We start from the raw sequence: 14069 nt of genomic DNA, 5'->3' as shown, positions 1-14069 counted from the left end.
ACTTGGTTCTCTGAACAAAGAAGCTGCTGGTAGGGGCTGTTGCTGCGCATATTCCTCGTACATCTCCTCCCCCCACCCCCCAACAAAAGCACCGAGTGTTTAGTTTGTCTCTTCTTGGGAGAAACATATTTTTGGTCAGCAGCTGCCATGAAGAAGAGTAACACCTGAAAGGGCTGTCTTGCCAGGTGAATTAGGCTTTTCTGTGGAAGTTGAAACAAGTGGCTTGGATGATGAATGGCAGGGAGAGAGCTACTTAGATGGCTGGATTTCATAACTGCCAACAGCTATTTTCTTTTTAATTAAGGACTTGCCCCCTTATACTGAAACATTAAAGATACCTTTTAGGTAATTGATGTATATTAGTCATCTGATTATATTTTATTAAAAATTTAGGTGATCCTTCTAGATAATGTCCAAGTGTTTCTTTAGAAAGTTTTAGGGGTGGGGATAGTGGTCACAGAAATATGGCCAGCTTTGAAGATTTGGCAAGTAGGAAGTGATACAAATCCCAACTGTTCATATATTTTATACTTTTGTGTGTGGGAGTTTTATTCATGTCACTCATTATAGACTCTTAGGAGGAAAGATAGTAATCAGTTTTCTTAGTATAATTATTATAGTGCAGTACGCTTTAAAAAAAAGGCATAAAGATGGGTTTAAGACATTTCTATCTAGGCAGCATTATGAGTTAGACCTAATAACCTAATTCAATAGAACGTTTATCTTTAGCCATTGTTTCCAGATCCTTTCCTGGCCAGTGAGAGGTGTATTTTTAAGTTTCTAATACAGGGCACTTGGGTGGCTCAGTGGTTGAGTGTTTGCCTTTGGCTCAGGTCGTGATCCCAGGGTTCTGGGATTGAGTCCTGGATTGGGCTCCCTGCGAAGAGCCTGCCTCTAACTTGGCCTGTATTTCTGACTCTCTGTGTTTCTCATGAATAAATAAAAATTTTTTTAAAAAGTTTTTAATACTGTGGTCTATTTTGAACAGTTTTGGAAAGCGGTGCCTTTAGTATCATTTATAGGACTTAAGTTTGGTACTGATTTTTAAAGGAAAATGCAGAGATTCATCAAAAAGTTATCTACTTTGTCAAATGTAGAAAAAATTTCACTTTGAGGTTGCTTTATCACAAAAGGACTCACATTAGAAGTTGATGTGTGGAAGGCATTAGTATGAATAACAAATATTCTTCATTTTGATCTCAACTATAATTATAATTAACTTTGTAGAGTTAGAATTTGTCTGTTTTTTCAGGAGAAAACCCATCTGATCCATAAATTTGATTTTAGGTGGATTTAAATGTCTGTTTTGCAGAGTGATTTTTTTTCCTTAATCCAGGACTGAAAAATATGTGATTGACTTAATTGAAGAGAACTTATTATCTAATGGTTGATAAATGTTTGTTTCATGAAGTTTGGAAGATATAATATTTTTTGGTCTTTGAGAAATTCTTTTCTCCTCCTCCCTATTCTTGCTTTCTATACCCTTCAACGAGAAAGCAGTATTAAAAGGGAAAAATATTCAACAAAATCAAACCTTGTGCCTGTGTGCCTTTATTCGCTCAGAGATTCTCTTGGAATTATTGCCTGATGAAAGGAATGGAAAGAAATTTTTGAACATTTTTCAAAAATCTTGTGATGTCTTCTAGCTAGGAGAAACAATAAAATTTTAGGGTTTTATAAGTTGTGTGTTCCTAGTTGTGTGTGTGTGTGTGTGTGTGTGTGTGTGTGGAATGTTTTGTTTTCCTTTAGGGCAGGAGTCCTCTCACAATTTCTACATTACTGGGTGATAACTACCACATACACATTTGTAGTAGGAATTTAGGAGAATTTTACAATAATTTTGCATAGAGTAAGTAATACTTGATTTTGTGTTTGGGTGTAGATGGTAACATTTTCAGTCTACCTGCCTGTTCCATCCAGGACCCTAACTGCCTATAAAGTTCATTATTCAGGATTCATAGCATTTGAAGATTCATTTTGGTGTCCTTATAAAAAATTAGTGTCCCTTCCACCTCCTCCCTTAAGGTGCTTTAGGATCTTGGTGTCTGTTCCAGTCTGAGACGACAACAGTAAGATGAAAAAAGGGCAACGTCATGGTAGGCAGCTCTTAGTTGCTAGAGAAGTTAGGTCACTTAGTTATGAGATCAATGAATTTTTGTTCTTAGTTCAAAATGATAAATATTCTCATGACTTTACGTATCAGATGTGCTAGTATAGATTGCTCTTTCCTGTGGAACTGAAGTATATTTTAAAAGTTTTTTTTTTCTTTTTATAAAGAATGTCTTATTGCGCCGTTTTGCTAGACTGAAAGTTTCCTCATCACTTGGTGAGACCCTCCTCTAATTCAATCTTTGTCTTTTGTCTTTGCTGCCTTGCAGGGTTGGTACAGTAGGCTTCACTAACTTAGCTGCAACTCAGAATTTCTCCTCCAGCACCTGAGTAAATGCTGATGGTCTTGTGGAGAGTGGATTAAGAGTACGAGCTAAGTTCTCAATCCCAATTAAGAAGCGGAGGAAAATTTAAACTGTCTCCTTCAAAGTTTATCACAACCACCACCATCAAGACAGCAAACCAAAGGACAAAGACTTTGACCTGCTGTGTTGCTCTGTGTAGTCCAGTTCACGTATGGTTTACAGACTTGGCTGGGGTTACTAATGAGTAAATAAAAAGTCGGACACTTCTGTCATTGGACACTTTTATTCACAAAGTTACCAAAATGAGGGCTGTACTGGAGACAGCAGACATTGCCATAGTGGCCCTGTATTTTATCCTGGTCATGTGCATTGGTTTTTTTGCCATGTGGAAATCTAATAGAAGCACCGTGAGTGGATACTTCCTGGCGGGGCGCTCTATGACCTGGGTAGCAATTGGTGCCTCTCTGTTTGTGAGCAATATTGGGAGTGAGCACTTCATTGGGCTGGCAGGATCTGGAGCTGCAAGTGGATTTGCAGTGGGCGCATGGGAATTCAATGCCTTACTGCTTTTGCAACTTCTGGGATGGGTTTTCATCCCGATTTACATCCGGTCAGGGGTATACACCATGCCTGAATACTTGTCCAAGCGATTTGGTGGCCATAGGATTCAGGTCTATTTTGCAGCCTTGTCTCTGATTCTCTATATCTTCACCAAGCTCTCAGTGGATCTGTATTCGGGTGCCCTCTTTATCCAGGAGTCTTTGGGTTGGAACCTCTATGTGTCTGTCATCCTGCTCATTGGCATGACTGCTTTGCTGACTGTCACCGGAGGCCTTGTTGCAGTGATCTACACAGACACTCTACAGGCTCTGCTTATGATCGTTGGGGCACTCACACTTATGATAATTAGCATGATGGAGATTGGCGGGTTTGAGGAAGTTAAGAGAAGGTACATGTTGGCCTCACCCAATGTTACTTCCATCTTGTTGACATACAACCTTTCCAACACAAATTCTTGTAATGTCCACCCTAAGAAAGATGCACTGAAAATGTTGCGGAATCCAACAGATGAAGATGTTCCTTGGCCTGGATTTGTTCTTGGGCAGACCCCAGCTTCAGTATGGTACTGGTGTGCTGACCAAGTCATCGTGCAGAGAGTCTTAGCAGCTAAAAACATTGCTCATGCCAAAGGCTCTACTCTTATGGCTGGCTTCTTGAAGCTGCTGCCAATGTTTATCATAGTTGTCCCAGGAATGATTTCCAGAATACTGTTTGCTGATGATATAGCTTGCATCAACCCAGAGCACTGCATGCAAGTATGTGGAAGCAGAGCTGGGTGCTCTAATATTGCTTACCCACGCCTGGTGATGAAGCTGGTTCCTGTGGGCCTCCGTGGCTTAATGATGGCGGTGATGATTGCAGCTCTGATGAGCGACTTGGACTCTATCTTTAACAGTGCCAGTACCATATTTACCCTTGACGTGTACAAACTCATCCGCCGGAGCGCAAGCTCCCGGGAACTAATGATTGTGGGGAGGATATTTGTGGCTTTTATGGTGGTGATCAGCATTGCATGGGTGCCAATCATCGTGGAGATGCAAGGAGGCCAGATGTACCTTTACATTCAGGAGGTAGCTGATTACCTGACACCCCCAGTTGCGGCCCTTTTCCTTCTGGCAATTTTCTGGAAGCGCTGTAATGAGCAAGGGGCTTTCTATGGTGGAATGGCTGGCTTTGTTCTTGGAGCAGTCCGTTTGACACTGGCCTTTGCATACCGTGCCCCAGAATGTGACCAACCTGATAACAGGCCAGGCTTCATCAAAGACATCCATTACATGTATGTGGCCACAGCATTGTTTTGGGTCACAGGACTCATTACTGTAATTGTTAGCCTTCTGACACCACCTCCCACAAAGGAACAGATTCGTACCACCACCTTTTGGTCTAAGAAGAGCCTGGTGGTGAAGGAAAGCTGCTCCCCGAAAGATGAACCCTACAAAATGCAAGAGAAGAGCATTCTGAGGTGCAGTGAGAACAGTGAGGCCACCAACCACATCATTCCCAATGGGAAATCTGAAGATAGCATCAAGGGCCTTCAGCCAGAAGATGTTAATCTGTTGGTGACCTGCAGAGAAGAGGGCAATCCAGTGGCTTCGTTAGGGCATTCAGAGGCAGAAACACCTGTAGATGCTTATTCCAATGGGCAAGCAGCTCTTATGGGTGAGAAAGAGAGAAAGAAGGAAACAGAGGATGGAGGCCGGTACTGGAAGTTCATAGATTGGTTCTGTGGCTTTAAAAGTAAGAGCCTCAGCAAGAGGAGTCTCAGAGACCTGATGGAGGAGGAGGCTGTTTGTTTACAAATGTTGGAAGAGCCTCCACAAGTTAAACTAATACTAAATATCGGACTTTTTGCTGTGTGTTCACTTGGAATTTTCATGTTTGTTTATTTCTCCTTATGAACTTTTTAAGGATATGATGAGACACTAACTTAAGAAAATACTGGTCTTTGGAAAACAAAACAAAACTTATGTAACTGTTGCATCTCTCAGGCATTGTTTACGCTATAGGTTTTAGCCAAATTTTACTTAGCAGAAAAATCATCTATTTGCAAGACTTTATTTTCCCAGAGATGGATGAAAGTAAATTTTCAACCTAAATGAAGTAAAACTTGTTTAACAGACTGAATTGTGCAAATGTGGTTTAAAATTTTCCATACCAAAGTAAGGAGAGACCAATTATTCTCATAGAACATGTAGAGCAGAATATATGCTAAGATATTATGAATAAGGTATACTGTCTGCACTGCCAAATCTTGGTAGGCCTTCTTATCCTGAAGTAGAAGACTTGCTCATTTCAAAGTTTTTTCTCTGTCTCTGTAATCCCTCCTACCATTTAAAACTGAATTTGTAGACATTGTGTAATCAGTTGTGTAATGAAAATCTAATGTGCTTATGGGGTACTTGTGTCAGGACAAGTTAGTTCGTTTGCCAGGTTCATTTTGCTAGCATGAGCCTATGGATTCTGATTGCCAAAAGAAAGGAAGAAGAATGTTTTTCTGTAGCTATTCTTGTACCACCAATATATGGACTGTTGGTAAAAAGTTTGTTCTAGTTACTTTTTTTTTCTTTTTTTTTTTCTAATTTTGATCGGAGTTTAAGTGAACGATACTCAAATGACCACCAAGTCTGTCTTGATAAAGTTATGTCATGATTGTATTGTCAGATGGTTAGGGGAGAAAATGAAGTAAACATTGCTGATGATCCCCAGATTAATTGACCAAGTTAAGGTTATTTATATAGTTTGGGAATTAGCAGTCCTCAAGCAGTGTTTGATGAGCTTATGCTAAATAGGTGACTACTCATACTCCACTAATTCTCTAGCTTTGTTCTTTGTTTTTGTCATTTGGTAGCATTTTTTATTAGCCACATGCTTTTCCAAGTGGATTCAGTTGGAAGATATGTCCAGAAATTTGAAGAAAATTGTCACTGTCTTTTGTGCTGGGTTGCCCTGCTTGATTAGATCATGCAATGTTGAAGTTAATCTTTTGGAGGGAAAATTTAATTCTGAGATCATATCGTATCCTTGATGGTTTTTTTTTTTTCCTGATTTACTTTTTTCTTTTTTTTGAAAGACTTGCCATCTGTACACAGCCTCTACATTCTTAAAAAGTTACATTGACTTAGAGCATGAGGAGGTTCCAGTGCAAACTGGACATTAGTAACAGAAAACTCAGAGTGCATGCCTTGCCATTGGTAGATTGTCAGTATAATCTTTCTGTAGAATGGATAGCATGTTAAAGAGTTGTCTGTCATGAATAAGAACTTCTGGGTTTAGGAGTATGTCTTGTGGAGGATATCGTAGGACTTGTGTACTTAGAGGATTCTCTGTCTTCACATGGCATGGCACTGTGTTGTAACCTTCATGGATGGGAATCTTTTTCACAGGCTGATTCCCCTTCTTGAGGACAGGATGCAAAAGATATTAGAGAAAAGCTCTACAGATTACGAATTTCTGTGTCTGTGTGCTCAACATGGTCCTTTTTCCTCCATAACATATGAAGGAAACTTAATTGTGTATCTACTTTCTTTGACTTTCCTGTAATCTCTGATACTTTTTAAATTGCATGAATTTATTAAGCTTGTATTCTTTAGGGAAAAGTATTACTTTTTTAGATACTTTTGTAGATTTTGAATCAAAACTCAGTCCTAATGACTTCACAAATTTTTTGTATTCTATAAATGAGTTTCATTATGATGGGCTTGATTAGTCCAAAGTTGATTTTAGAAATAATCAGGTAGCATAATGTCTTCCCATCTCCAGGAGGCTTTCTGATGGACTGAGTATGTAGATGAAAAAATAATTCATGTATGAATAGCATGATTTCTGAGAGCTTAGAGTGCCTTGTAGAATTTTTTTCTCAGTTTCATTCTTAAGGTTTATAAGCTGGGGGCCAAATAAATAGGGACCATCCTTTTCTTGTATGGAGGAGGCTGTGGTTGTGACCTGTCCCAAGGTTATAAAAAGTCTATTGGGAAGAACAGAAAACCGTGTATCCAAAGCTGGACTCATGGTTTGTCCTCTTCTCAAAGGAACTATTTTTCCTTTGAGACAACCTTTCGGTATTTGGGAAAATAATGGGACCTTAGATTTTTCAAATTGGCATTAAGTTGTAAGAATTAAAATTTTCTTTGACTTTGAACACATTGCTGTATAACTGAGCAAAGAAAATTGGCACATTGGCTGGGCAGCCTTCTTAATCCCTTCTTTTTTTACAGCATAAATTAATAGGTGGTGTTTATGTGGATTTTTCTCCCTTTTATTTAATGTTGAGTCCTAATAGTTTGGAGTATTAGGATCCCTCACCCGCCCCCCCTTTGCTGCTGTGTCAGTACGATACATGAAATACATCATCTTGTGTCTGTTTGTGTGTATATAGCAGTAGGTCAAGTTTAGAGTACTCATGTCTGTAAATAAGGAATGATTATTAGCATATCCATTAGGATGTTTATTCTTGCCAGTATAAACATCAGTCTGTTGAGACTCAAGTCCCTGAAGCTTGCCCTTCTTATTGCTTTCCAGTAATAGATAATGTGCTTGAATAAGTATGTGAATTGCTGATTGCAACTTCATTCAGGGGACCACTGTTCAGTATGTTTCGTTAGAATGATTGTTCATGGAGTGATAACATGGTCTGTATTAAGCTAGCAAAATGTTCATACTTTACACTAACTAAATGAGTCCTAAGTGATGACATTTTGTCTGTAGACATTAATATGTATATATTTTTGTATTGGCTCAAGCTAAGGTTCAGAATTGAATAAGAGTGGTATTGACTAAAATAGTTACCTAAGAGTCAAAATGAAGTGAAGACACTAGTCTTCAAAGGTAGGGAAAAAGTATTGTCTGATCTGCTGTTAATGGTATCCCCAGTTCTTATATTTTTGTCCTTTTAAGCAGTCTCAGTCGTAAGATCTGATGAGCAGAGCTTATTAATAACTCTGGCATGTATAAGAAGTATTGGCTCCAAAAATATTATGTCCTTTTGCCCCAAGATAATAAGTGGCTTTTGAAATAGCTGAGCCAGTCTTCTTCCATAGCCATTCTTTTCCTGGTTGAGGTTATTACTCTTATCTTTAGGTTAGGGAAACATCAAGCAATAGTGGTGGTACTGTGTCCTTTGGCCTAAATTGAGCAGATCTCCTCTCCCAAGGCTTCCTTTTCACTTGGCTCAAAGGATCCATTGTGTTTTTGTACAAAGAGGCTGGGCAGGGTCATAGTCTTAGCACATCAAGTAATTAGCAGAGACCTATCACATGTGAAATTTCACATTTTAAGAATTGATTAGGAGGTTGTCACTCAGTCTTTAACCCGAGGCTGATTGTGAGTTGGGGGAACTGAAAGGTCTTGTCTAGGGCACTGAGAATTTCTGTCTCCATTTCTCAGTCCATTGCTTTCTTTCTTCTGGTACTGAAAGGGTGCATGGATCTTCCCCTGTCCAAATATCATTTAGTGCAACCTATGGGTTATTCTTATTCTTTACCATCCTACAGACTGGCTATATCAGTAGCTTTTAAAAGTTTAGACTGGTCAGTTATTCCCAGTTGGCAGTATTTGGCCAGTTACTTTCCATATATTTTTTACTCTGCTGTGTCATTTTCATCTGAGGTATGATGGCTGGAAAGGACCATGTGGATATGGAATAGTGACACCTCACCACCATTCCCCAGGTTTAGATGAGCAATGTATGTAGACCATTCCTGTTACATCACGTGACCAAAGAGACTTGCCAGGACAAAATTTTCCCAAGAAGTCAGAAAAACTATTAAATGAGATGCTGAGAAATACCTGGGTGATACAAACTTAACAAGTTAGGCAAAGGACAAACATTAGCTTAAAATGTGCAGATGTAGAATTCTGTTCAGTGAATTCTAGAACTTGAAGCATTTTGGCTACAAGCTAGTTTAAACTTTTCCCCATATAGATTAGAACACTAGTAAATAAGATCTAGCCTGTTAAACCCTAGTTTGACATTACATATTGTGAAGTATGAGTTTTTAAACATTTTTGAGGTTAAAGTGACTGATATTTGATAGCAATACTTTAGTAGAAAAATCTGCTTTTAAGCTTGTATTCATACAATATCTCATTAACAAAGTGTTAAGTTGCATTAAGTCATTTTGATGTTGACATTAGCTTGAGCAGACTTTACAAATAGGGTATATTCCTATATGTGTGTATACTCACCTACCATTCAGAGAGACTGGTCTTTCCCTCTATTTGTCTTCCCTTACATTGCTTTAATTCTTTATCTGTTCTTTTAACACTTCTCAAATTCCTCTTTTGATACTTTATCAGCTTAACTCACTTTCAGGCTTATTGCTATGATGTGCAAAAGTGTTGCTTTGCCCCAGTTTTGAAAACTTGGATCCAAATAATGATTCATTAACTATGGTTGTGTTTAAATATACTAAATTTCTATAGCTTAAACTGTTAATTCTCAAGAATGATTTTCTCAGACTAATGTTCACTAATAATAAAAGCCCTAATAATACATCATTATTGTATTCTAAAAACCCCTTTCTTCAAAAATTAGTGAGGCAGTGATAGTTAAAATTCATACCAGTCCCTTTGAAATGGTGGTGTCATAATGCAGAAAGGAATGGAGTTTGTTTTAATGCCAAAAAGCCTGTTCGTGCAGTAGTTAAGGATAAAAAGTTGGAATTAGTCAGTTGGCATATAGAGAAACCCTTTTGTACTAGTTAGGTATGAAACTGGATCATATAAGAAGTTTTGATTACTTATACTTGGTTGGCTTAACTCAGGGCTGCAAACCCCTTTTCCTCCACTAAGGTCACTTCTCTTAATTTGGTATGCTTTTTATCAGACTCTACCCCCTCTGTTAGAAGACTAGGTATACAACTTCTTTCACTCCTAGAATTGAACTTAGCTAAGGTTCAAACTACTTAATAGGCTTTGCCAGCACTGAGTCCCACACCATTAGTCACAGTCCTATAAATATTTTTATTTAAGCTTCTTTCCAATGCTGGGAATAAGGCTTTTAACTACTGATTCACCTTTAAAGAAATGTTGTGAAAATTGATGTAATTTATGTTTCTGTTTTCCATCTCAAATCCTGTATAAAAGATAGGATTTAGTTTTTTGTTTTGGGTTAAGCACCCTGTTTATCTTGGTAACTTAACAGCCTTAGCCATGGATATATTATTGTCTTTTACTCAGAAATAAAGGTTTGATGTATCTGTACCGTTACTTAATTTCAGGTACTTTACCTTTTAGGGGAGGACCATAATCTGAAGCTGTTGATTTAAACCAATAATTTTATGTAACAACTTTCCAGTGTGGTTTGGTTACCTGGATTCATACTATGTTTGAAGAGAGGGATGCTAGAACAAATAAGCAAATGAAGAGCAAGTCAGGATAAAAGCACAGTGGTCTCAGATTTTTCGTAGTGTAGGAACAGTAGCTTTGCTCTCAGAAAAGCACTAGATCTTAATTGTTGCCCATGATAACGAAGCCACTCCATCCTCTCCTACCCCTATCCCAAGTTTAAGATAGTTTACAATCAGTGAACTCTGTCAATAAGGGAAATACATATTTCAGTCATTTCTTCAACAGCACAAGTTGACGGTAGATAACCACAACCTTATTGGAGACTTATATTTATCTTGGTAAATTCACCTTGTACCCCAGTGCTGCTGGAGGAAGGAGTGTTTACTTTTTTTATTGCCTTTGGACAAACTAGTCTGGATAATTTTTCAATATATCATTGTAGCCTAGACTTCTATAAGTGGAATGAATGTTCCTTAATAACTCACTCTTGGTTATAATAGTTGGAAACTGAAATTAAGCTCATTGCTGTTATTGAAATCCCAAATTGGCAAAGGCCAGTATATAGGGTATTTCATAATATAATCAGCTTCTGAAATTTACGTGTTTTGATTAGTGCCTTCTGTTTGCCAATATTGACTCTGCTAGTTTACACATTTCCCTTTCTTGATAGAATATACTTATTTGTTACAGTTCCTCTTTTTAAATTTTGTTATAACTAGTCAAGGAAATACAAAAACATACATTTATATTTACGTACTTTATATACGCAGCCTTTATTTAGGTTCAAGGAAACCAGGTAGCTCTAATTCCTGTTGCAGTTTAAATGTTATTTATTCATCTATATTTGTTTTATATCCTTAATTAAAACTATAAGGTTACTTATTAATTCTGTGTGTATATTTTAACTATTTTTTTTTTGATGTAGGTTTGATAGGCATATCTGAGAACATACATGTGACAAGAGTTTCACATTCCATGATAGGTAAAAAGCTTAAAGTAAAAGCCCATAGAAAGCACAAATCATGTTCAGACATGCAGGTGTGTATCTCCACATGTAGAAAGCACAAGACTAACAGTATTTCTCAGTATCCCACAAGTGCCAGTCGTACAGCCCTCGGGAGTTGTGGAGGACTATATTACGGAAAGCCCTAGACAGTGAGGTATCTTGAGTTGTGGTCCTAAATGATAAGTGGTTCAAACGTAATAATCTGAGTAAGTTTGTACTACTTTGGTTGAGGGAGAGAAGGCAAATATCAAGAACATTGCAATTATATTTGGGGGTTATTAGTGAAAAATGGGGGTCTATGGGTTCTTTCCTACAATCTGGAACTAAAGCAGAGACAGACTTCTAGGCTTTTGGTGGGTGGAACAGTTTGACAAACTTTTGCTTTAAGCTGTAGAGCCATTGATGTTGTTATTATTACTATTTTTAATTTTAAATCTTTAGTAGGGAATTTTACCGGCTGTCAGTAGTACCCTGAAAACATGAAGAAATTTTACATTTTTAACAGGGCAAATACTACTTGTCTTTAATCTTTGCGTAGGTTTGTAAGAGGTGAACATATCTTACTAACTTTTTCATGTGCTTTACTGCAATTCATTTTAGTAGAGCAGAATTTGATCCAAGTGTTCTGAGCATCAAACTAAATCTGAGGCAGATCTGCCAAATGAGCTACTTTGCTTTTCACAGTGGTTCTGAGTCTAAAGGATTCTTTTACCTGTCCCATTCCCTGCTTCATGACTAGATTAGATGAAATCTGTGTATTCTTGCACTCAGTATTGTCTTTGTCTTATCCCTTGCTTTCTTTACCTGAATAGTCCCAGTTTATCAAGAATGAATAAATAGTCTTTGTCTTGGATTTTGCCCATAGGTCAAAAGCTGTAACTCTCAGAATGGGAGAGAAGTGACTACTTAGGTTCCCACTTTCCTCTATTTTGTGTATTTATCTTCTTAAGGAAAGACTTGGTCAGCTCTGATAATATATGGAATGAAGATTAAAGCTGGTGTAGACCAATGTCACATGTTTTAGTAGGGTTAAGCGGAATGTCTTGAGGGAAAGATTGCCCCTCCAGCAAAAAACAGGTGTGTTCCCTCAGTATTTTAGAATGTGAAACCTCAGGCTTCAGGGGGATGAGGGCAGAGGAGTGCCAGAAATGCAGGAAAAAAAAGAAACGGTTTGAGGAACGTCTTTGGCTTAGCAATGTGTGATAAGGCAAAGCAGTTATAACTTGTTAGTCCTATATAGTATGTGTCTGTACTTTTAAATGTTGCTTTTAAATTTAAAATCGTTTGCAAAAACTTAATGCTTTTGAAGATTCCTTTGGCAGAATTTCTTTGATTTATAATTCCATGGAAAATTGCTTTAATTAGTCTAGGTGAAAGTAGTCCTAGCAGTGTAAATATGTATAATTAGAATTTTCTAATTTCACTTTGAGATCTCTAACTTTTGAGTGGCAAAAACAGATCAACGAGTCTTTTGCTCATGGACTTTTCTGTGGCGTTGTTAAAATGCAAAAGCTTTATTTTTGTTAATAATGGCATATTACATTAGTGTCAGATGATGATATGGAATCTGTTCCCTGCTTTCCCCCACCAATATTGCTTTGGTTTATAGATTGCCAACAGAGTTCAGAAATACAGCAGGGATCTACCCATTCTTTGCTTGGACATCCCATTTTCTGTTGCCCAGACCTATGTTGGCAATCACATATGAACTACGTTATGCTTCTCAGTGCTTTTTTTTTTTTTTTTTTTGATAAGGTGGATATCAAAAATAGTTGCTGTGCAAAAGTTAGTAGTCTTCTTCAAGAAGAAAACCAATTCCTTTTCTAATACCTGTGAAATTGCTTCATTCATTTCTTTATTTTTAAGCCAAATGTCAGCAGAATACTGCTGCTTTTATCTAGTACTTTTGATATATAAGTATTGCATTTTAAGGAGATGTCTACGTTGAAAATCGTTTTTTTCCAGTGTCCTCCCTATTATGCTTTGTTCATATTTTCTGTAAGAGACCAGTCTGTGCACTGGGGGTGTGTATTGTGTACATGTTATCATTTTGTCAGTTATGCATTGTAGACCAAATGTGATTATAAATGAAGCTGTTGAGTTATTGGTGAGTTTTTGGAATTGTAAACTGATTTTCAGTGTACCCTTTATTGTCCACAGGTTTTTTGTTTTTTTAAGATTTGATTGATGGGGTCCATCTTCACATTGTACAATATTTTAGTTGCAAGCAGAAAGTAGAATTTGGTATAAACCAGGTTATTTCTGTATTGAAAGGAATACAATTGAAATTGTAGATTTAGGATTGTTAACCATACATGACAATTCTAACTTGACTATTATTCTAACTTACTGTATACAATCTGATTTTTAAAATTGTAGACATGTATGATCTTGGTTTAATGTGTTTTTTAAAAGTGTTATTGTTGAAAAAATGGAAAAACAATGAAGCAAATCTGCTAAAGAGCTGTCAGTTTTCATTACTGACTCTGTAAAATACACTGTTCTTTGTGTACTGTGTGTTATTTTGCCAGCTGCTGCATTAGCCTTCAAAAAGTATTTGGAAACTTCAGATGAACCTACATTTCTTGCAAAGTATATTCCTTTCTGTGGTATCTTGTCCTGTAACTGAAGTATAGTAATTATTTTATGGAAATGTTATTAGCACTTCTGTACCAACTTTGAATAAAATGAAAAATTTACATTTCTGTGACTGAGTATTTTCAGTTTTGAATATGTCTGCTCTAAAAAATTTATAAGGTTTTGTGCTAGAGGTGAAGGGGCTGTCCTTCACTGACTTTTCT

General features: G+C 37.3%; 2 protein-coding genes across 4 annotated transcripts in view; both read left to right on the top strand.

Moving 5' to 3' along the window:
- The window catches only part of SLC5A3 (solute carrier family 5 member 3), a 34809-nt gene extending 20840 nt beyond the window's left edge, over positions 1 to 13969 (top strand). For all 3 annotated transcript variants that reach the window (XM_041735223.1, XM_041735222.1, XM_041735224.1), the window contains exon 2: positions 2379 to 13969. In XM_041735223.1, the coding sequence (XP_041591157.1) occupies positions 2717 to 4873 (2157 nt within the window). In that variant the 5' untranslated portion in view covers positions 2379 to 2716 and the 3' untranslated portion in view covers positions 4874 to 13969. The remainder of the gene's footprint in view (positions 1 to 2378) is intronic.
- The window catches only part of MRPS6 (mitochondrial ribosomal protein S6), a 65528-nt gene that overhangs the window by 19972 nt on the left and 31487 nt on the right, over positions 1 to 14069 (top strand). The gene's annotated exons all lie outside the window — the stretch shown is intronic.

The sequence above is a fragment of the Vulpes lagopus genome, chromosome 20 (genome assembly GCF_018345385.1).
Source record: "Vulpes lagopus strain Blue_001 chromosome 20, ASM1834538v1, whole genome shotgun sequence".
NCBI lineage: Eukaryota > Metazoa > Chordata > Mammalia > Carnivora > Canidae > Vulpes > Vulpes lagopus.
Note: the sequence above shows the minus strand (reverse complement) of the source record. Positions and strands in the feature narration are given on the sequence as shown.